At 61.5% G+C, this 21615-nt stretch overlaps 8 protein-coding genes across 8 annotated transcripts; 4 read left to right on the top strand and 4 right to left on the bottom strand.

Moving 5' to 3' along the window:
* Positions 1-1470: 1470 nt before the first annotated feature.
* On the top strand, positions 1471-1883 carry VTJ83DRAFT_4247 (uncharacterized protein; the record flags this gene model as incomplete). Its single annotated transcript, XM_071010715.1, has 2 exons — positions 1471-1620; positions 1779-1883. The coding sequence occupies 2 exons, from the start codon at positions 1471-1473 to the stop codon at positions 1881-1883; spliced, it is 255 nt and encodes an 84-aa protein (XP_070865697.1).
* A 1664-nt stretch (positions 1884-3547) lies between these two features.
* Positions 3548-6690, bottom strand: VTJ83DRAFT_4246 (uncharacterized protein; the record flags this gene model as incomplete). Its single annotated transcript, XM_071010714.1, has 10 exons — positions 3548-4834; positions 4890-5199; positions 5263-5362; positions 5427-5570; positions 5623-5678; positions 5752-5972; positions 6049-6059; positions 6122-6255; positions 6323-6362; positions 6474-6690. 10 exons carry the CDS (start codon positions 6688-6690, stop codon positions 3548-3550), a joined length of 2520 nt encoding a protein of 839 aa, XP_070865696.1.
* Positions 6691-8920: 2230 nt separating this feature from the next.
* VTJ83DRAFT_4245 (uncharacterized protein) lies at positions 8921-9633 on the top strand (the record flags this gene model as incomplete). The annotated part of the gene is made up of 2 exons (XM_071010713.1): positions 8921-9394; positions 9466-9633. 2 exons carry the CDS (start codon positions 8921-8923, stop codon positions 9631-9633), a joined length of 642 nt encoding a protein of 213 aa, XP_070865695.1.
* Positions 9634-11050: 1417 nt separating this feature from the next.
* Positions 11051-13438, bottom strand: VTJ83DRAFT_4244 (uncharacterized protein; the record flags this gene model as incomplete). The annotated part of the gene is made up of 3 exons (XM_071010712.1): positions 11051-11395; positions 11525-13190; positions 13251-13438. The coding sequence occupies 3 exons, from the start codon at positions 13436-13438 to the stop codon at positions 11051-11053; spliced, it is 2199 nt and encodes a 732-aa protein (XP_070865694.1).
* An 894-nt stretch (positions 13439-14332) lies between these two features.
* On the top strand, positions 14333-16189 carry VTJ83DRAFT_4243 (uncharacterized protein; the record flags this gene model as incomplete). Its single annotated transcript, XM_071010711.1, has 2 exons — positions 14333-14734; positions 14840-16189. 2 exons carry the CDS (start codon positions 14333-14335, stop codon positions 16187-16189), a joined length of 1752 nt encoding a protein of 583 aa, XP_070865693.1.
* Positions 16190-16390: 201 nt separating this feature from the next.
* Positions 16391-16936, bottom strand: VTJ83DRAFT_4242 (uncharacterized protein; the record flags this gene model as incomplete). The annotated part of the gene is made up of 3 exons (XM_071010710.1): positions 16391-16543; positions 16692-16759; positions 16840-16936. The coding sequence occupies 3 exons, from the start codon at positions 16934-16936 to the stop codon at positions 16391-16393; spliced, it is 318 nt and encodes a 105-aa protein (XP_070865692.1).
* Positions 16937-18188: 1252 nt separating this feature from the next.
* VTJ83DRAFT_4241 (uncharacterized protein) lies at positions 18189-19474 on the top strand (the record flags this gene model as incomplete). The annotated part of the gene is made up of 2 exons (XM_071010709.1): positions 18189-18314; positions 18380-19474. The coding sequence occupies 2 exons, from the start codon at positions 18189-18191 to the stop codon at positions 19472-19474; spliced, it is 1221 nt and encodes a 406-aa protein (XP_070865691.1).
* A 188-nt stretch (positions 19475-19662) lies between these two features.
* VTJ83DRAFT_4240 (uncharacterized protein) lies at positions 19663-20951 on the bottom strand (the record flags this gene model as incomplete). The annotated part of the gene is made up of 2 exons (XM_071010708.1): positions 19663-20396; positions 20474-20951. 2 exons carry the CDS (start codon positions 20949-20951, stop codon positions 19663-19665), a joined length of 1212 nt encoding a protein of 403 aa, XP_070865690.1.
* Between the last annotated feature and the right edge of the window lie 664 nt (positions 20952-21615).

The raw sequence follows: 21615 nt of genomic DNA, 5'->3' as shown, positions 1-21615 counted from the left end.
CGTATGGCCTTGGCAGAAGCGGAGTGCACGTGTCGGGGGTTTACCAAGACAATCTGCGTTTAGGAACGGTAGGTTAGTTCACAGTACACAGTAACGTGACCGACAGGGTTTTTGGCCAGCCAGGGTTTTTGGCCACATGCAGCTCCGCCAAGTCGACTATCGCAAGCCACCTCCTGACATCGATCACAACCAAGCGAACAGCGTTCAACACCAACAACCTGCTCTCTAAGGTGCGTTTTTCCCTCTTTTCGATGCTCAGAAGGCCTTTCAAGATGGCGAACAGTGTTGACGAAAAAGAGCTGCGTATTCAACGCGCGCTCGAGGCATTTGCTGTCAATCTAAAGATGAGCCTTCGCTAGGCTGCTTATTTATTCGATCTTAACCGTAACACTCTCGCCAACCGCCGTTCCAACAAGCACCAGCCGCAAAAAACCGTATACTCGAAAGAGCAACGCCTCTCGCTAGCCGAAGAAGAAGCAGTAGTCAAGGCCTGTTATTAGCTTGATGCCTGGGGCTGGCCGATAATTATTCAAGCTATTCGCAACCTTGCAACGCAGCTTCTTTGGGCAAAAGGCGATAAAACCCCCCTCGGCCAGCGATAGTATCGCAATTTCCTTTCTCGCTACCCAGACTTATAGGTCCGGCGGGCTCGCGCGATGGATCAAGCCCGCAAAGATGCCCTCGACTACAATACCGTTAAGCACTGGTTCGAGCTATTCTAAACCGCCCGCCTCGCGTACAACGTACCCGACGACGATATCTATAATATAGACGAAAAGGGCTGTATAAAGGGCGTTGGGACAAGCCAGCGGGTTATTATCCCTCGGCGCGATGCAGAAGCCTTCGTTGCATAACCAGGAAATAAGGAGTAGGTTTCTGTGATCGAGTATATCTCCGGTAATGGCTACTTTCTTCTACCATTTATTATCTTCGAAGGCAAGGTAGTATAGCTAAATTGGGTCCCCGACGATGCAACTATCGATGCGAAAACGGTTCTTCGCGCCTCCCCGAATGGCTGGACCGACTGCGAGATCGCGATGGAGTGGGTTTAGTATTTTGAGCGGTATACCGTGCCCCGGAAGCTGTCGAAATATCGCCTCCTTATCCTCGACGGCTACGCTAGCTATGTCTCGCCTAAATTCGTCGACTTTTGCGCCAACTACGATATCGTGCCCCTGTGCCTTCCTCCCTACGCTACCTACGCCCTCCAGCTTCTCGATGTAGGCGTTTTCAGCCCTCTAGCTACCGAGTACAGGCGCCTGGTCAACGAAGGCGCTTTCCTTGGCGCCGTAAGGGTCTCCAACGCCCAGTTCCTCACCTATTATACCTAGGCGAGGAAGACGATGAGGAAGAATATCGCTAGCGGTTGGCGTAGCGCAGGTCTCCTGCCCTTCAACCCCGAGAAGGTCTACGCTACTCTAGGATGCCTATCTGAACGCCCTGCCCCTTACCCTGCCTCTCGCCCAGGAGATGGCCCTGCCTCGCGCCCAGGAGATGGCCCTGCCCCTCGCCCTGCCCCTCGCCCTGCCCCTCGCCCAGGAGATGGCCCTGCCTCGCGCCCAGGAGATGGCCCTGCCTCGCGCCCAGCAACTCCAACAGTACGCCTTACAGATTCGCAAGGTCGCCAGGCAGAGTTCTTCGTTACAGGGGCTTTGGCATCCAGGATCGATGGCTTACTTGGGGACTTGGTTCAGCTGTACGGCAGCCCAGTGAAACAACACGTTACTGACATTAAGTCCGTTTGCGAAAGCCTCTAAGCTGATAATCTTGCCCTCCAGTTTTTGACCAACAAGCTCGTTGACAAGCAGAAAAACGGTAGGAAGAAGAGCAAGAAAAGGCAGGTCAAGGGGGCTCGAATCTTGACGGTAGAGGACTATCGCTAGGAGGAGTATGAGCGAGAGGTACGTGCAGCAGAGGAAGCTAAAGAGAAGGAACATCGTGCATCTAGACGTGGGGTAGTTAAGATCGCAAAGATCGCTTGGAAAGAGCTGCCCAGAGCCACTGACTTATTTGACTGACTGATTGACTGTGTGTTTTGCTTGTCTCCTCACCGCCAGCCTTCTTTTAATTTCTCTGCGTTTGTATGTATCTGTTTAATTGCGAATAGCCTCAAAACTGCCCTGTTTGTATTGCTCATGGTCATCGCGAGACTCCTGATTTTGGTGTTGTGGGCTGACCCGGCAGGTGGGGAAAAGGGGGTGGCCAAAAACCCTGGCTGGCCAAAAACCCTGTCGGTCACGTTACATACTCTGCATGCTGATAAGTCGGCTGGCGGGCGGCTTGCATGAACGCCCAAGAAACTGGTCAGTTCAGGGAGTCCCAGGCCTTCGCTGGGCCGGGAGGGGGCAAACAGCCGCAAAAACCGGGAACTTGTTTTTTTTCTTTCTACGCCTGCCAATGCCCTTCTTCTCTGCTTGCCACTCATCCACCTCTCAAGGTAATTCGGGCATACGCTAGGGACAGAACCGTTTTGCAAACGTTGGGCAACTCAGGTAGGTTCCCTTCCTTATTATAATACTGCGTAGGTACCTTAAACAGTTATGTCGGCGGGTGAGACATGTGCCGTGCACGCCACGCTTCTCAGGTGACGGTTCCTAGCAGACCGTGCAGAGCGCGCCAGAAGGGCTCACTATTTTCGGCAGGTTGGCCAGGGCATTAGGCCAGGTCCCGGGGGTCGGGGATTGGGCCGCGCTGAGTCGAATGTGCCGGGCTTCGATTGGCGAAATGAAAGCCAAGCCGCCAAGCAGAACAGCGCGCTCATCGTGTACCATCATCCCCCAAGAGGGGGGGGGGGGGGTGGTTGGCACAGATGAACCAAATGGCGGCCAGAACAGAGGCAGAACAGCAACAGGCCATGGCGCTGAAGAAAAGAAAAAAAAAAAAACCCTATAGTATAGTAGATGTGCAGACAAAGAAATGTGTTTTCTTGTGTTGTGAGGCGAGTGCTGTCCGACAACCATCCGATAAACCGACCCATCTGTTCGCCACCACCGTCCACCGTACTTTGTAAAAACGTTTTGCTTCAAAGTACCTCCCCCCACACAAGCGCCGTTTTGGCTTTTCGTCAACGAGGCGCCCGGTGTTTCCATCAGGCTTCTGCTGGTGGCACCTGTCCACCGTCCGTCTCCGCAGAGTGGAGCCGACGGATCTGGTTCGTGAGGCGCGTCGACCCACTCTTTTCCTCATCCCCGGGACCGGCGCCGGCCTCCGGTCTTCCGGGCGGGAGATAGAGGGAACCTGCTTTCTTTCTCCGGACCAACGGGCTTGGGTTGCTCCGGCCTGGCTGGCTGGCTGGCTGGCTGTCTGGCATCGGAATGTTGAATCGGAATCACAACAGGCTGAATGAAGGCCAAAACAAAGCCATCCCAACTCGATATCTAGGTACGCAGCTGACTCAACAACATATCTCAAAAACTCTTTGCGACATGAAAACCACCAATCCGTCCTCCTAGCATTACGCATACGTGCCGAACAGCTCACAGCTCAACCAACCCTACGTAACGAAGTTATCCTCAGCACCCCCCACCACTCTCTCCTTTTCGCCCGTCTACGTGTAAAGCTCATCCGTCAGGCTGTTCAGCATGACACCATCCTCGGCCAGGTCCGGCACGTCAACGAGGAACTTGAGCGGCATCTCCACCAGGTTGCCCCGGATCCCCGACAGCCACTCCTTGAGCTCGGCCACGCCGCCCGGGAACTCGCTGCGTACGACGTGCCCGTAGTCCACCTTGCCCTGCTGGTATGCCTCGTTGGCCTTCTCGGGCGGCTCGCCTGGGTTGACAAAGTGCTTCGAGAAGAAGGCGTCGTAGTCCTCCCAGGTCCGCACCTTGTCGTCGGGCACCGGGTGGAAGGCGCGCGAGAAGATCTCGGTGTTCTTGCGCGCCGTGGAGCGCCAGAGGTTCAGGAACTCGCGGCTCGTCGGGTCCGCCACCAGCCGGTCCGCCGGCGAGCCCCAGTCGTACTGGTTGGGCGCGTGCGTGACGGGCATCCAGTTGGGGGTGGGTTGATCCGGGCGCTCGTGCGGCCAAAGGCCGAGGTGGCGACGGAACAGCAGGCGGCGCAGCGACGCCGCGAACGCCGAGGCCGTGTAGGGACGGCCGCCCATGGTGGTGGACACCGGGGTCGGGTCCTCGATAACGACCGCGATCTCGCTGTCGTGGTCGCCGCACTGGGAGCGGTCGTTCAGGTTGGCCGAGCCGCAGATGACCACCCGATCGTCGGCGATGAGCACCTTGCTGTGGATGTAGAGCTGCTCCGACACGAAGGCGTCGATCTCGGCCTCGGGCTCGCCGGTCCACGGCAGGCTGCGCAGGTCGGGCCCGTTGTGCATGTAGCAGGCGGCGATGCTGTCCCACGTCTTGTCGGAGAGGCGGCAGGCGGCGGCCTGGTAGCGGCGGTACTGGCTGTCGGCGGGGGCGTGAGCGCCGCACTCGCGCGAGAAGCGGCTCTCAAACTCGAGCCGCGCGTCCTCGTAGCGGACGCCGCTCTCGCGCTCGGCGTCCGCCATGGCGGCGGCCGTGTTGATGCGGTCGTAGTTGCGCAGGTTGTAAAAGTTGATGTACTGGTGCGGGTCGCTGACGCCAGAGTTGCGCAGGGCCTCGAGGATGCTGTGCTTGCCGCGGCTGATGGACGCGTACTGGAACTCCATGATGGCGCGCGTGCCGATGGCGCCCTCGGAGCGCAGGTCGCCTGCGAACGCAGGCACGGCGGGCATGACGACGAAGATCTGGAACGGCTCGCGAGAATGGTGAGCCCGCACGATGCGGTCGACAATGGCGCGGCCGATCTTGTTCTTGACCGGCCGCTGCGAGTCCGAGGTGGCCGTGATGAAGAACTGTGGGCGGGTTAGCAGGACGGCGGGGAGCGAGGGGGCATGACGCCACACTCACCTGGTTCTCGATGTAGATGAAGTGCTTGGCATCCCGGATCGCAGCGATGTAGGCGTTGGCGACGGAATGCTCGGTGTGGACGCCCAGCGACCACTTGCAGCAGCTTCGCGTAAGCTGCATCCGGGCCCCCTGGCTCTCCGGCGGCCGGGCTTGGCCTTGTTCTTCGCCGAAGAAGCGATTGACGTGCTTGGTGAAGCGCATCGACAGGCCGGCGATATCGTGGCCGGGCTGCTGGAACGTGGCCGGTGCCTCAAGCAGCCAATACTTTCCGATGTCGCGGGTGCTGTACTTTTTGTTGAAAATGAAGTTCCTGGACGAGTTAACGCATGGCTCCGAGAGAGAGAGAGAGAGCAGGAACGAAGCAGGATCCTACCATCGTTGGGTGAAGTGAGCCGCCAGGCTCTCCACGATAGGACCCGAAAGGCTGATGCTCACGTCGGCCCAGCCCATGCGCGAGCTCTTGGTGCGGTCGACTGATCGGTCAGCAGCAGAACAACCACGAGAACGCCCGGGGGGGGGGGGGGGGGGGTGTCTTACGCTTGTTGTTCTCCCACTTGTTGACCTCCTCGAAATCGTAGACGCGCGCGTTGTTGTAGTCCTGGCCCGGGAAGATGACATTGTCGAGGTTGCCCGGGTGAATGTCGGCGATGGGGTGGCTGTTGGTGTCATAACGTCCAAAGCCTGTCGCGGTCAGCAAGGCTTTCCCGGAGCATCAATCAGCTCAGCCACGTACAGAGATCCAACCCTCCCATGAACGCAACCTTTCCGTCAATCAGGCACAGCTTCTCACTACCGTTCGTCAGCACCGTCCAGCCAGCCTCCATCCCCTCCACCACCACCGCCACCGCGGGACACGACGTACTGATGGGCAAAGTAGAGAACCACGTCCTCTGCGGTGCCGTAGATGCTCTTGAGAACATCTTCGGAGGCACGGGCGAGGCTGAAGTTCTTGAAGTCAAAGTTCTGGATGCCAGAGCCCAGGTCCTTGAGACCGGTGACGATCTTGTTGCCGCCAACGTAGTGGTCCGGATACCGGAACACCTTGATGTTGGGGTGCAGAGCCTCGAGGGCGTGCTTGGTATGCTGCGGGGGGGTGTCAAGGCGGTCAGCGCCGGGTCCGCACGAGCCAGTCCATCTTGCCTTGTGGGTAGCCTCCTACTTTGGAGTTCACTAGGGAACCCAGGTCAGCGGTGATCAGGTCGCAGGGGAACGCAGGAAGAGGAGGGGCTTACGGGTCAAGGCCTGAGGCACCTCCTTGTACACAACCACGTAGATCTTGACGCCCCGCTCGGCAGCGGCCTTGAGCATGTAGTCGAGGCGGTACTGTTCATTACGGGCCGGGGGCCGACGCAGGTACAGCTCCGGACTTCACCGGTTGGGGGTTAGCGGGCTGGGGTGCCGGCTACAAGCGGGACGCGAATGCGCATGCCTACCTCAACCACCAATCCAGGATGTAGATGTACTCGCGAGCCTCTGTTGGCGGTTAGCGCGGGGCCCAGGCAGGAGCCTTGCATTGCGGCATCGCAGCATCGCAGCATCATAGCAACACAGCATCACGGCATCCTGGTCATCGCAATCACACACCTTCCAGAGCCACCGAGACGGCCCAGAAGTACGAGGCGCCGTCGACGTGCCACTTGACGTTCCCTGAAGACTGGTCCGCAAAGGACGAGTAGCGGTGCGAGTGTTCATGGTCTCCCGCGCAGTCATGGCCCAGGTGCGTGTGAGAATGCTTTTCGGTACCGGGCAGTAAGTCCTGAACGCTGTGCTTGGCCTTTCTCAGCAGCGAATGGAACGACATGGTTTGGCTCGGGTCGGACCGGAGATCGGGGAGGTTTCACGTGTCGGCGCGGGGTCTTCACAGGGGCGGGGGGTGGTGGGGAGAGAAAGTCGAGGGCGCGAAGTTCCACGTGTTGGCGGGCGAGAGGGGGAGGTGGGGGGGAGCGCGTTAAATGCAGGTTTGCGGTCGCGTGAGGACTCCCAAGAACCAAGAAAAAAGTTGAAGGAAGAAGGCTGCCGGGAAGTTTCGTGATGAAACTCTTGGTTTGGCTCTTGAGATCCGGGTGTGCTACCCCCTCGTTGCTCAGAGCGATACCGACGTCAATACAAGACACTAGCCCAGCGCTGAGTGAGTCGCGCAGGTGATGCCGGCCAATCAGCTCGCCAGCTGAACGACGCCGAGGCCTCCTGGGGGGGTTCGGTGGAGAGCTGGCGGTGGGGTAGTGCTGGGACTCTGACTTGGCCGTCGGCTGCTGGCCGTCGCTGATAGGGCTGAGCAGAGGGGCCAGCGTTGCAGACGGTGAGATCTCACGGCTGCAGTCAGCGACCCCCCCCCCCGCTCCGTCGCGTTCGCTGCTGCAGCTCTGCCGATGCAGACTCGTGGCCGTTTGACGCCGTGCCACCCTCCGACGTACCTGGTCTCGGTCCGGATGCGTGCCATGTGAGCCCCGGGGTCGTCAACCATGGGATGGGACTTGGACTCGGTAAGTTTAAAAATAAATAAATAAGTAAATAAAAAAAAAACCAAAAAAACCAAAAAAAAAAACAGAGCCGGTGGGATGCGTGTGGTGGATGGGGACGCTGTGCCGTACATGGCATGCACTACAAGCACCCAAGAACCTGGAAGGCTGGCTTAGGTCGTCTTATGACGTTCTGTGGCGAGCTAACTGAGGTGACCTGACTGGCGAAAAGACAACAGTGAATGTGAAAAGGACGGGAGTTATTATCCGAGAGGAATCGTACGTCTAGCACTCGGGTACCTACCTACCTGGTAGGTACCTATTGTACCTTTACCTTGGGAAGCCGAGCCTCCGGTGTCGGGTCCATGGCTGCATCGTAGCGGGCGGCTGCCTTGATGTCAACCTTGCAATGAATGTTGGGTAAGGTAGGTAGCGCTGAACACCTTCCTGTCACCACCAGCCCGCCTGTAGCCGCTGGCATGCTCTTCCCCCCGGTGGAGGTTGGAAGCCAGGAACGACGGGACCTGACCGTCAGGCACCTGCAGGAGGTACGTGGTACCTACGGTAGGCAAGGCAGGTACAGAGTACCCATCTTAGCTCGTGGACCAGGCATACCTACCTACCTAGGTACCTGAACTTGCAACCTGGAAGGTAGGTAGGTACCTGAGCGAGGCAGTAACTACCAGTACCTAGGTAGGTTGAGGTGGTTACCTGACAGGCAGCCGCCCTGAGTGAACATGTGAGTGAACATGCCGTTTCATGGGTGATGGGGATCCGGGGATCCACCGAAATTGGAACCTTCCGTCCCCTCCCCTCCATTTCATGGGAAACTACCATCTCCCATCTCCCGATCCGTCCCACGCCACCGGCTTGCAACCCTGCCAGCGACCGACCGTCCGACCGGTGAGCCGACAAGGGTGACGTCGTGCATCCGGCTCATCAACCTCAAAACGACGGTGCCTGGATTCCGTCCCTGCATCGTCTACATACCTGGGCTTGAATGCCCCCCGCGCGCCATACAAGACGGATGCACCTCGCCTGGCCGCGTCCGGTGTTGGTGATCCCGCTCACTTCACAGGGTATCATGCCAGAGGTGCCATGCGACCAACTCGGCACCCCCCCATCCGTCCACCACACCCGGATTTTGCTGCTCTCCCACGCTGGCGGACCCCCATTTTCCTCCCGCCAGGCTGGGTCCGTCAAGTACAAAAAAAGCAAATTTCTTGCACTTCCCTCCCGCCTTGAGACATTTTCACCTTCTTGAGCCGGGCTAGCCGCCATCCCACGCAATTGGCTGACCTAGGTCTGTCCCCCCCGCGCACCCGACGCGTCGTGACCGAGACGAGGAACAGCCGAAACCCCCCAGATGGGAGGTTGAGGACAGGGGGAGTGACAGGAGTGATGAATTGAAGGAACTGATGGTGGGAAAAGCGGTCATGAACTGTTGAAAACTTCAGGATAGATTCTGAAGCGAGCCGTTGCGATACCTCTCTCCTCTCTCTTTCTCTCTCTCTCTCTCTCTCTCCCTCAGCATCCTCCCAAGCTCTTCTTCTTCCCTCCCGCCCCGGCACCATGACGTCCATGACGTACCTCTACTCGCAGGACCAGCACGGCCACCTGGTTCCTTACATGGCCGCCCTCCACGCCTCTTGCATCTCGCTCGACGGCATGGTCGGTCCCTTTTTGCCGCCCCTGACAAACGAGAAGCTGCTGCCCTGGTGGCGCGAGCGCATCGCCGAGGCCAACTGCGGAACCCGCATCATCGTGCTCCTGCTGGCCCCGCCGTCGGAGGCGACCCCGACACCACCGGCGACTCCCGGGAGCGGGATCAGCATCTCGTCGAGCTCGGCCGCCGCCGCCAAGAAGCCTCTGGGCACGGACCTGCGCGGCCTTGCCATGCTGAAGCTGTCCGAGTCGGAGACGGGCTCGTTCCGCGGCCGCATCGACACCGTCCTGGTCGACCGCCGCCACCGGAGGCAAGGCGGCGCCCGCGCCTTGGTGGCTGCCCTCGAGTACGAGGCTGCCAAGAGAGGACGGTCGCTGCTGGTGAGGATGATCCACGACAAGGAATCCCCGACGTCGCTCCGCAACCAAGGGCTGACCCTCTCCCCTCCCAGCTCGTCAACGCCGAGACGGACAGCGTCGCCGAGACCGTCTTCAAGAAGCTTGGCTACGTCGAGATCGGCAAGGTGCCGCACTTCAGCCGCGCCCTGCCCACCGGCAAGAAGAAGGGCGAGACGTTTTTCTACAAGGAGTTCTTACCAGCGCCCCAGGCAGGTTCATAGCGACGCAAGGCAGGCTGCCGAGGTTGCGCGTGACGTCTTGGCATCGTCCGATCCATTCCTACATGCTTTGTTGCCTCTTGTTCTCTCCGTCGGGCGTTGGGGGATAGGGACTGCGATAGCCCGGGGACTTTTGCTACCTAGATGGTCGAAGCTCACGCTTCCGGTTCGGGGACTGACCGAGACGGCCATGCTGGTTTCGTTTCCACATCGGCCGGTCACACACGTACAGAAAATGGAAGAGCGCTGCTGGATCCTGGCCCCCTTTGCCATCACTCGCACAAGGCGTCGTCATCGTCGTCGTCCACCTGATCAAACCAGCTGATGCCCCTCTTCTGGCACCCTCCTCTCCCTTTGGGATCAACAGCCGATCCCACCGTCGTTAGGATCCCATGAGCGACGTCGATTGATCCATGAGCCATCCATTGGCGAATAAGCTGCGGTTGCGGCGGCAGCCGCGCGCGGGGCTGAAAAACTCGTCCCCCGCCAGGGAAGGCGGGCAGCTTCCAACGTGCTTCCGGGTGATCACCCCCGCCGGTGTGATCAAAAGAGAATGGAAATACCATGGGGTTAATTTGGTCTGTACAACCATGTACACGAGGGTCGATCATGCCCCCCTCTTCCCCCCGTCTCATCCCCAACACGCACCCAACGAGCAAGCCACCGCAGACGACGATGTCGCTGCAGCACCGGTATGTATGTCTGGATGTCCGGCAACAGCCGGCCCAATCACGCTTGTTACCATGTCTCAGTCGGCCACGAGCCCGGCGGGAACGCTACTGCATAGACGTACACCAAGCACTATAGTATAGGTATGTACCTAGGCCTCAAGCGCACATCCATGGGTGCGTTGAATCTCGGATCAAGGCAACCCCCTCCCCCTCCCCACCTACGGTGTAAAACGCAGCTCACCTGGCGCGCACGTCTTGTTCAAGTTCCCTTCCACTTGGTCCATCTCACGTAACACGACAGCGGGGTAAGGGGGGGGGATCGTGGCACAGAAACATTATCCAATAACCCAACCCCATTCTACACACAGACACGCAAACATACCATAGCCAACCTACAAAACAAGACCCCCTTCCTCCCTTCTTGTGCCATCCTTCACACCGGCCCATCCATCCATCCTCTCTATTATGTATGCAACAAAGCCAGCCAGCCAGCTGACGACAAAGCCCAGTTCCAGATACGCGTCGACTCGACCTTTGTAGGTAGGTAGGTAGGCAGGTCGGTAGGCAGGGAGGTGGGTAGGAAGGTGTAGGTACCTACGCGAGGTACCGGATGCAGAACCAGAACACTGCCCTGCATCACCACCTTTTCTCACCTCCCGAGCCCAACCCAACCAAAACCAAAACCAAAACCAAAACCCAACCCAACCCAACCAAACAGACAAACAAACAAATAAAAAAAAAAAGACTTATCAATCCGCCTTGCTCATGTTCCCCAGCCCCAAGAGCGGCGCCTTGGCCTCCCGGACGGCAGCGGCCGCCTCGCCGAGCCGGAACACGCCGCGCGGGCGACGGATGCGGCCGCGGAGGAGCGACAGGCAGCCGAAGGCGATGCCGAGGACGCACCCGGAGCTGAGGTACGGGTGGTCGCGGAAGGTGGTGCGGATGTCGAAGACGATCTTGGAGAAGAAGCCGATGGTGAGCTTGGGCTTGAGCTTGGGCGGGTTGGCCGTGACCTTGGTCAGCGTCTCGAGGATGGAGGTGCGCGAGGGCACGATGGGGTTGCCGGTGCTCGTCTGGTCCCAGTAGCGCCGGTTCTGTCCGAGGTGAGGTGAGATAGGTTAGCTGTTGGAGCCCCAAAGGGAGAAGAAAAAAAGGTGGAGGAATAAGAAAAATGGGGGGGGGGGGGGGGAAGAGAGACTGAGTCAGGAGTCAGGGAAACGTACATCTTCGTCATTGATAATCACACGCTCGCCGTCCTTGATGTCGACGCCGTAGGTGGAACGCAGCCAGCGCTGCCAAAAGGCGCCGTCGACCCACGCAAAGATGACCTCCTTGCGATCCGACAGGTTCAGGTTGATGCGAATGTTTCTTGCGTTCCTGAGGGCGCGCTCGTCGCCGCGATCCCGGGCCTCCTCGATGCGCAGCTGCTTGGCGTCGCGAAGCTCCTGCCGCTCGAGCTGGAACAGCTGGATCTGCTTGTCCATCCACTCGTTGGCGGCGCTCTTCATCTCGCGGATGGCCGTGCTGAAGGCGTCCTCGTCGGCGCGGTTCAGCACGCCCAGGACCACGGTGCGGCCGTCCATGATCTCGCGGGCGTTGGCGGCCGTGAGCTCGGGGACCAGCGGCAGCCAGACGCGGCGCATCCAGTTGCGCAGCATGTTGATGTCGCGCATCTCGCGCGGCGTCGAGGGCGTGTAGTAGGTGGGGCGGCCCTCGCGCGAGACGAGCAGGCGGGGCCAGGTCCAGATTTTGAAGCGCTCGTACAGGCGCACGTCGTGCGACTTGACGAGGCGGGCGCGGCCGATGAGCTCGAGGGGGAGGCGCTCGAGGGCGTTGAAGTCCTCGGTCGTGGCGGCGTGGTCGTACAGGTACAGGAAGATGACGTCCTCCTTCTCCTCGAGGGCCTTGAACTCGTCGGCGTCGACGTCCTGGACGCCCTGGGCGATCTCGGCGGCGTGGTCGGCGTAGCGCTTGAGGTCGCCGAGGCCGCGCAGGCCCTGGTACTCGACGCGGTCGCTGCCGCGGAAGAAGAGCATGGTCGGGTAGCCCCGGATCTCGAGGTCCTTGCAGAGCTTCTTCTCGGCCTCGCAGTTGATCTCGCCGATGTTGAGGCGGCCCTTGGTCTCCTTGCCCAGCTGCTCCCAGTTGGGGGCCAGCTTTTGGCAGTGGTGGCACCAGGGCGCGTAGAACTTGATGAACCACGACTCGCGCGTCTTGGCGACGCGGGCGTTGAACATTTCGGCCGTCAGCGGCACCGACTGGCCCGTCGGGTTGGGCGACGTCTTGGGGGCCAGCTTCTTCTGGGGGGCCACGGGCGGCACGAACTCGTACGTCACGTACTTGGCGACGCCCGTCTCCTTCGACGGGGCGGCCATGGTGCCGAGCGCGGGGGGGTTGGCGTCGACGGCGGCCGCGTTCTTGGGCGGGCCCTTGGGGGCCGGAGGGATCTCGTTCTTGGCCGGGGTCTTGGATCCCGGCTCGGGCGTCTTTGCGCCGGCGGCTTCCTCGGCGTCGGCGGCGGCGGCGGCGGCGTCGGGCGCCGACTTGTCACCCGGCTTCGGGAGGTTGATCTTGGCCGGCCTCGTGCCCGGCTTGGCCTTGTTGAGGACGTCCTCGATCGCGCTGCTCAAAACGTTGATGTTCTTGCTGCCCTTGAACGTAACGACGGGCTCGCCGTCCTCGTAGATGATGACGGTTGGGTAGGCTTGCACCTTGTTGCGCGAGCAGAGGTCGTTGTAGGCGACGCAGTTGAGGTCGGCGAAGCGAAGGCCGTAAAAGCTGGTGAAGTCGGCATCCTTGGGCGGGGAGCCGCCGGGAGACGACGTGTAGTAGAACTCGTAGAGGGTCTGGAAGGTCGGAGCGAAGTCGATGCAGTGAGGGCAGTAGGGGCTGGGGGGGTTGGGTTGGTCAGCATACGGCATCCAAGGCGGCGGGATAAGGCGACGTTACCTGTAATGCTTGACGACCATGTACTTGGACGCCTTGAACTCCTTGTCCCAGTTTTCGGGCGTCAGCTCGAGCATGGGCGGGACCTTGATGCCGTTGAAGTAGGTGGCCTCGCGCGTCTCCTCGTCGGACTCGGCGACGGCCCAGGCGGCCGAGCCCAAGAGCAATGCTAGACCGGACCACCACCGCATTGTGGCGACAGGTCTGGGGCGCACCGGGTCAGTCGTGCAAGCGAGCTCGCCGCCGGCTGGGCGGGAACGGGTTGGGGTGACCGAGTCTTGAGTTTGCGAGGTGCCGGCTCTTAGCAAGGCATCGGGGCGGGCGGTGGTGCTGGGTGCGTGCAAGCGGCTCGAGCGGTCAGGACGGGCTCGGGAGCAACGATTCGGTTCGCGGACGGTGGCTACGGGGTGCTATGGGAGCCGAGCTGGTTCAGCCGCGGCGTTGCACGGTGGTGGTTGTACGTTGATCGTCGCGGAGGAGGACGCGGGGGGAGGGAGGAGGATGTCGTAGTTCGCTGAAGAATGTTTGGATGGTTTCAGAGGAGTCTGGCCCAGCATTTCCAGCATTTAGGAGATGCCCCTGTTGCGTGGCCAAGATTTCGGCGACACGGTCCAGTCCAGTCGGGTTCCGTCCAGGGTTGGGGGGCCTAAGGGTCTGGGCCCGGGTCCACTTGCGCCACCGGACCCCCTAGCAGCTGTGCCCCACGTGTTGCCGTTTCGCTGCATGGGGGCTCCACTTTTGGTAGGCAGCTGGCAGGCAAGTGCTTGGGGGGATTCCTTGTACGTAAGTCCAGTCACTCTCCCGTCCATACCTAGATAGGTACCTGACCTACCTACATAGGTACCTACCTATAGTACCTGACTTGGGTGATACTGTCCAGTATTGTACAGTAGTTACCTACCTACCTGAGTTACTTACTTTATCATTGCTGCTAGCTACCTGTAGTACGTCCCGACCAGTACCTTACAGCACCTATTTCCTGTCCCCCCCCTCCCCAACTCCTCTCTACTCACTTGTGCACAATTCGCTTCTCATTGTAATATATACCTGAATACCTCATCAGGTAGGTAGCTATCCGAACCTGAATGGACTCGAAACGTCCAGACCCGCCGGAGGATCGGCCAACGCCGGCCTCGCTCTCCCACCCCGTCAGTCCGCCGCTCAAACGACGGCGACTCGCCGATCCGGAGCCGGCTCCCCAGCAGGCCCCGGTCGTCGAGGGGGAGAAGCCGGCCGCGGCCGCACGCTTCCCGTCGCCCTTCAAGCTCACCAGGATCCGCGATCTACCCCCGGCCCTGAACCGAGACTGCATCGCTCTCAAGGACCTCCTCGGCGACCCGCTCATCTCCGAGTGCTGGCAGTTCAATTACCTGCATGACATTGACTTCCTCCTGGCCGCCTTGGACGAGGACGTGCGGCGCCTGGTCAAGGTGCACATCGTCCACGGCTTCTGGAAGCGCGAGGATCCCAGCCGGCTGGCCCTCCAGGTAGGCGTCATGTGATACCTACCATGGGACTGTGCATTCTGCAAATCTTGGGGCCGATGTCCTGACGCGGGCGTGGGCGTGCCCCCCCCCCCCCTCCTCCTCCAGGACGCGGCATCTCGCCATGCCAACGTGACGCTGCACGCGGCCTTCATGCCCGAGATGTTTGGCACGCACCACTCCAAGATGATGGTCCTGTTCCGTCACGACGACACGGCCCAGGTCGTCATCCACACGGCCAACATGATCCTGCGCGACTGGACCAACATGACGCAGGCGGCCTGGGTCTCGCCCAGGATGCCCCTTCTCCCGTCGGCGGCCGGGGGGCGAGAGGGAAGCGCCGACGCCGAGATGGGCAGCGGGGAGCGCTTCAAGGCCGACCTGCTGCGCTACCTGCGCTCCTACGACGCCCGCCGGCCCACCTGCAAGGCGCTCGCCGACCGGCTGGTGCGCTACGACTTCTCGGCGGTGCGCGGCGCGCTCGTGGCCAGCGTCCCCGGACGGCACCACCTGGAAGACGCAGCCGGGCTTTTCGGGTGGCCGGCCCTGGAGCAGGCCCTGCGGTCGGTCCCCGTGTCGCCGGGCCCGGCCGAGATCGCCATCCAGGTCTCGTCCATCGCGACGCTCGGCCCGACGGACGCCTGGCTGCGGGGCACGTTCTTCAACGCCCTCGCCAAGGGACGTGGGCCGTCCGGAACGGCGCCCAACGGGTCCTCGACGTCTCCTCCTCCTCCTCCTCCTCAACAACAACAACCACCACAACCCCAAGCCCAAGCCCAACCAAAACCCACCTTAAAAGTCATCTTCCCCACGGCCGACGAGATCCGCCGCTCTCTCGACGGCTACACCTCGGGCGGGTCGATCCACACCAAGATCTCCTCGCCGCAGCAGGCCCGGCAGCTTGCCTACCTGCGACCCCTCTTCTGCCACTGGGCCAACGATTCCGGTTTGTCCGACGACGGCACCGTCGCTGGCGGCAGCGCGAGCGCGGGAGGGGTCAGCCACGACGCCAAGGAGCTCGACGCGGGCCGGCGCCGCGCCGCGCCGCACATCAAGACGTACATCCGCTTCGCCGGACAAGACAACGGCGGGAGCGGCGCCCCTCGCACCATCGACTGGGCGCTCCTCACGTCCGCCAACCTTTCCAAACAGGCGTGGGGCGAGGCGGTGACGTCGGCGGGCGAGGTGCGCGTGGCATCGTACGAGATCGGCGTCCTGGTGTGGCCGGGCTTGTACGGCGAGGGGGCCACGATGCGGCCGACGTTCCAGACGGACTGGCCCGACGAAAAGGCAGAGGACGAGCATGAGGCTGACGGGGGCGAGAACAAGGCGGCCGTCGTGGCGCTGCGCATGCCGTACAGCTTGCCGCTGCGGCCGTATGGCAAGACGGAGGTGCCGTGGGTGGCGACCATGAGCCACCACGAGCCGGACTGGATGGGGCAGGTTTGGAACGTCTAGACAAAAGAGGGAAAGGGAGAGAGAGAGATTCACGATACCCAGACGGGATGGCGCGCATGGAACCCCAAAAAAGAACAATTGGCTTGCCTAATGCTATGGATGGCATGATGGTTCATTTGCGTCAACCGGGCGGCTAGCCCGCTGGGGTGCTCACGCAGCTCCCAATGCCGGCCCCCTCTTCTTCCAGCCCTGGGTCATCATTTATTGCCCACCAACAGCCTCGGGCTCCTTGTTGGCGTCGTAGCCGTACTTGTCCTTCATCTCGGCGATCTTGGCCACGTACTTCTCCTGCGCCTGCTCGGCCGTGATGCCGTCCTCGACAACCTTCTTCCACGCGTTGTACTTGGCCTTGCCCTGGTGTGTGTTAGCAGCAGCAGCTAATGACGTATTTCTTCCTTCTCCTCCTCTCCTCCAACCCATGGATGCCTTCGAGAGCCTTGTTGCCGTCTTCACTGCACGGGGAGGGAGCTCTGGGTGGCGTGGGGTGGCTGCTTCAACTTGCCTTGAGGTCAAACATGCCGGGGGCGGGAGCCTTGCTGAAGTCCTCGCCGGTGGCGACCTTGTAGAGGCCTGCGAGGTTGTGCTGTGGTTAGCTTCTGGAGGGGCAAAGGAAACCGACCCGTTCGTTCGCACAGCAAGATTCGACGCACCGTAGATCTCGAGCAGGTCCTCGTTGGACGGCTTGCTCGTCAGCTTCTTGCTGTCGATGACAGCCTGCTTGAAGGCGTCGCTCTGAGGGGCAGACATGGCGGGTGGTGTTGGTTGGTGGTGTTGGTTGGTGGAGCTGAGCGAAAGCGGATTGTTGTTCTGGAGGGTCCACGACTTGGGGGGTCTTCAAGGACTGTTTATATTCTTTTTGCGTTGGGGATGGAGAGTCCAAGGTTCGGATTGTTGAGAGTTGGCGGGGTAAGGTACGCGAACCCGTCAGGCGCGGGGCTCCGCGGCCCCTGGCGGTCAGGAGGAGGGCAGGCGCTTGTGATCGCGGGCAGGGTCTCCACCGTCCGCGGGGGTCCACCCTGCAAACAAACGCACTTGGCTCCGTTGGGCCTAACTGCTCCTAGTATGTAACTAGGTAGTTACTTGTATTACCTCGTACCACAGATTCCCCCGTTCGGCAAGGAAAGAATGCCACCCGACGAAGCACCGAGTGGCCTTACAAAGGCATGAACCAAGCCCGCCGACCCGACACTGCCCTGCCTATAGTACATAGTAGGTACCTAGGTAGTTACATAGTGGCTCGACGGCCCTGGCCCTTTCCTCCGAAACAGACTGTGCTCCGTACGGATGGGATTACCAAAGGTACAATACTCACTCACCTGACAAAGAACCAAATCACACCCAACTTGGACGTTCAGGTTTGCTACCTGCCTTGAGCACTTCACAGGCCACGGCGGCATGGAAGGGGGATTTCTGAACTGCCTGCTGTCCATTAAAAAAAAAAAAAAATCAACGCTGGCGACTGTCGTTGCCTGTCGACCGACCTGCATCTTGCATGAGGAGGCGGCCCTGCCTTGTCCGCTGCAGAGCGTGATCACGAGAGAGCTTCCGCCAAGCGTAGTGCAACAGCGGTCTGCCATAGGTTACCGTCTTGCTCCCCGGCTGCTGTCACACAGCCTTGAGGTACCTAGGGAGGGAAGGGAGAACGATCCAAAGGCCCATGTGCTTCCCATGGAGCAAGGATCTACAGAGATGTTCCTGGAGCAGCTGCCGCTTGTGTCCGGCGGACTCCGGGCAGATGGGAATCGGGACCGGGCACGATCCAGCACAGGGCTTAATATGCAGTAGACATTTCCTCCCTGGCCCAGCAAGCCAGAAAGAAGGGCCATGGAGATAGATGAGAACCGAAATCGGTTTCCTGCACGTCGTTTCAACGATCGGCATGGTGCGTTGCGTGGGGGATGACGCTCTTACACGCATCCTCCATACCTCAGGTACTATTACTCCTAGGTAGCATATCGTTACAACGGCTCACCTCCCTACGCACCCCTACGGCCCTAGGATGCACGAACCAAACGATGCGAACCGACCGACGGTTGTCATCCTCGGCGGCTCGTTTGCCGGCCTGCATGTCGCCCACTTCCTCCTCAAGAAGGCCATCAACGTCAAGGTCATTGTGGTGTCTAAGGTACCGTCGGGCCATCCGTCTCCCCTGGCTCCCTATCCTACCCTAGGTGCTCACGGCCGGCTCAGAATTCCCACTTTTACTGGAACCTCGCATCCCCGCGGGTCATCGCCGGCCGGCTCGACCCCGACAGGCTGCTGGTTCCCATCCGGGCGGCCCTCATCCGGTACCCCGAGGACGCGTGGGAGCTGGTGGTCGGGGCGGCGCGCGGCGTCGACTTTGCCGAAAAGAAGGCGAGCGTGGCCGTCGGCGCCAGCGGCAGCAACGGCGCCGACCTCCTCCGGACGCTCCGCTACGACCAGCTCGTCATCGCCACGGGCGCCCGCCTCATCTACGACGTGGTGGTGCGCGCGCCGTGGAAGGCGGTGAGCACGGCCGAGGATCTTCGCGAGCGCCTGCGGGCGTTCGCCGCCGCCGCCGCCGAGGCGAGGCACATCACCATCTGCGGCGCCGGCGGCACGGGGGTCGAGCTCGCCGGCGAGCTGGGGGCCGCGTACGGCGGCCGCGGGGACAAGGAGATCCACCTCATGTGCCGGGGCGAGCGGCTGGGCATCGGCGACGCGGTCGCCCGCGCCGCGGCGCGCGAGCTGCGGCGCCTCGGCGTCGTCATCCACTACAAGACGTGCGTCACGGGGGTCATGGCCATCTCGCCCCTCGCGCCCGAGGAGGTCCGGAACAGGTGGCACCTCGTGCTGAACGACTCGGACGAGGTGTGGCAGACGGACCTGTACTTGCCCACGACGGGCCTCGAGCCCAACACGGACTTCCTCCCCGAGGAGCGCCTGGCGGAGGGCGGCCTCTTCGACCCGCGGCCCGTCAAGGTGGACCGGTTCCTGCGCGTCCACGGGACGGCGGACGCGTGGGCCTGCGGCGACGTCATCAGCCGGCCGCGCGCGAGCTACCGGGCGACCAGGAGCCAGGCCAACGCCGTCGCGCGCAACGTGCTGGCCGCGCTGGACGGCCAGGACCCGGCGCCGTGGGAAAAGGACCGATGGGACGTGTTCGCGTGCGCCATCGGCCCGCGCGGCGGCGTGGGCCACATCAACGGCCGGTACCCGCTGCCGAGGTTCCTCGTGCGGCGCAAGAAGAGCCGGGACCTGGGGATGCGAAACATGAAAAAGTACATCGACGGGAGCGTGACGGAAGACCGCGCCTGGTTTTAAGCACGACGACGGAGCCAAAGAGCGGGATGGACAGCGGGTGTACCTAGCAGAGCGTCCCAGCATGCGTAGTCTCTTGATTAATGTCTAATAAGTCAGCCCCACCATCACCATCATCATCATCGTCGTCGTCGTCGTCGTCGTCGTCGTCGTCGTGATGATCTAGATTCCCCTCCTCCTCTTACTCCTCCTCATCTTGACGCCTTCTCGTCGTCGATTTCCCTCCGTAGCTGCTCCAGCACCTCCTGCCGCGACCGCAGATGCGCCTCCAGGCCCTCGACCTGCTCGCGCACCGCCTGCAGATCGTCCGACACGCCCCGCAGGCTGCCCCCCGACTTGGCCATCCCCGCGCCCTCCTCGAGGTCGCGCAGCTGCTTGCGCTTGTAGTCGAGCAGCTGCTCCAGCTCCCGCCGGACGAGCGCCGGCTTGGACTCGCGCTTGCCCCCGCCCCGGCGCCGCTCGGCCGCCGCCTCCACCTTGGCGATCTTGTCGTCGAGCTCGGCGAGCTGCTTCTTGAGCCGCACCTCCTCCCACTCGGCGTCCGACGCCGCGCTGTTGCTAAAGTCGGTGCCGGCGCTCTTGAACCCGCCGCGCCCCAGCCGCGTCAGGTACTGGTCGCCAAACTTGGCCTTGCGGCCCGTCGACGTCTCGTCGTCGGGCCGCGTCGCCCAGCGGGATTTGGCCGCCGCCGCCGCGTTGTCGACCCGGTAGTCGATCTGGTTGCGCTCGAAGCTGGCGCGCAGCGAGGCCGGCACCGTCCGCGGGATCCGGTACCCTTCGTGCCGGTTGTTGAGGATGTGCAGGAAGGCAAGGCAGGCGTCCTTGTTGATCGACGACGCCGCCGAGGGGTTGATGAGGTTCCAGGCGGACCGCACGTCGGTGTCGGGCACGTCGAGGGAGTCGTAGAGGTCTTGGAGGGCGGAGACTGAGGGCGGGCGGAGGGGGTTAGCGTGGGGCGGCGGTGAGCGGCCAAGGGAGAAGGGGAAGCGGTGGAGGACATACAGGCTACCTCGCCGCGCATGTCGCGCGCCTCTTGGTAGATCTGCTCGTACTTGGCCTTGTCGGCGGGGCTCATGTACCAATCGAAGCCGTCCTTGAGACCCGGCCCGTCGTCGTCGTCGTCCACCTCGACCCGCTCAAACTGCACCGCCTTGCCCGTCAGGGCGCGCGTGGCCTGGACGAGGTGGGCCTTGGACTCGGGGACCAGCCAGTCGGGCAGGGTCGCGGGCACGTCCGTGTACTCGCCGTTGAGCAAATCAAAGATGAGGCGCATGGCGACGCAAAACTCCTCAAAGTCGAGGTTGCCATCGTTGTCAACGTCGGCAAGATCCCACACCCGCTCCAGCTGGTCGTCGCGGAGCCCGCTGTTCTTGAGCACCGGCGCCGCCTGCTCGCCGGTTAGGTACTGGCCGCCATTGGTGCGGGCAGAAAAGATGTTCCAGTATGTCTCGATTTCTTGGGCTTCGATTCGTGGCGCCATGGCGGCGGAGCGAAGGGGAGTGAGAGAGAGAGAGAGTCGGTTAAGGATGCGGGAGGTAGTCGGGATCAGGGGATCAAGGGGGGGGGGAGAGGGGGAGGGAAGATGGCGAGCGAGTAAATCAGAGAGAGCCGAGGACGGACGGGATTGCGTGATGCTGCAGGATTCCGGGCTGAGATCAAGGATATAAGGTGCGAGCCGTGGGTTCTGGGCGGTGGTACGGCTCGAGACGGCGTTGGGTTGGCGGTGTTGACGGTCGATGATGATGATGATGACGACGGCCGGAGGCCCGGAGCCAGCGGCGATGCCCTGGTCCTCCCGGCTAACCCTGGCGGCCAACCCTGGCGGCCAACCCTGGCGGTCAACCCTGAGTCAACCCTGACGGATAACCCTGGGCGTCCTTGGCTGTTCACCCAACCCCTTCCAACCCTAACCCACGGCCTATAGTACTTGGTCAGGCTCATCTTCACATCAACACCGCCCCCCTCATCATCACGAACGGCATATCGGGGATAGAGTTCTTCCTCCTCATTGCAGGTATATAGGCGGGTAGTCATGTGCTATATACCAACCCTGAGAGTTTATGGGCTTTCTCCCTGTACCACCCCACTCTTGGGAGTCTCCCATGTTGACCTCTCCCCCCAGAAAGATCCTCGATCTTTACCAT

The sequence above is a fragment of the Remersonia thermophila genome, chromosome 4, assembly GCF_042764415.1.
Source record: "Remersonia thermophila strain ATCC 22073 chromosome 4, whole genome shotgun sequence".
Classification (NCBI taxonomy): domain Eukaryota; kingdom Fungi; phylum Ascomycota; class Sordariomycetes; order Sordariales; family Chaetomiaceae; genus Remersonia; species Remersonia thermophila.
The sequence above is the reverse complement of the archived record's forward strand: the minus strand, read 5'-3'. Positions and strand labels throughout refer to the sequence as shown.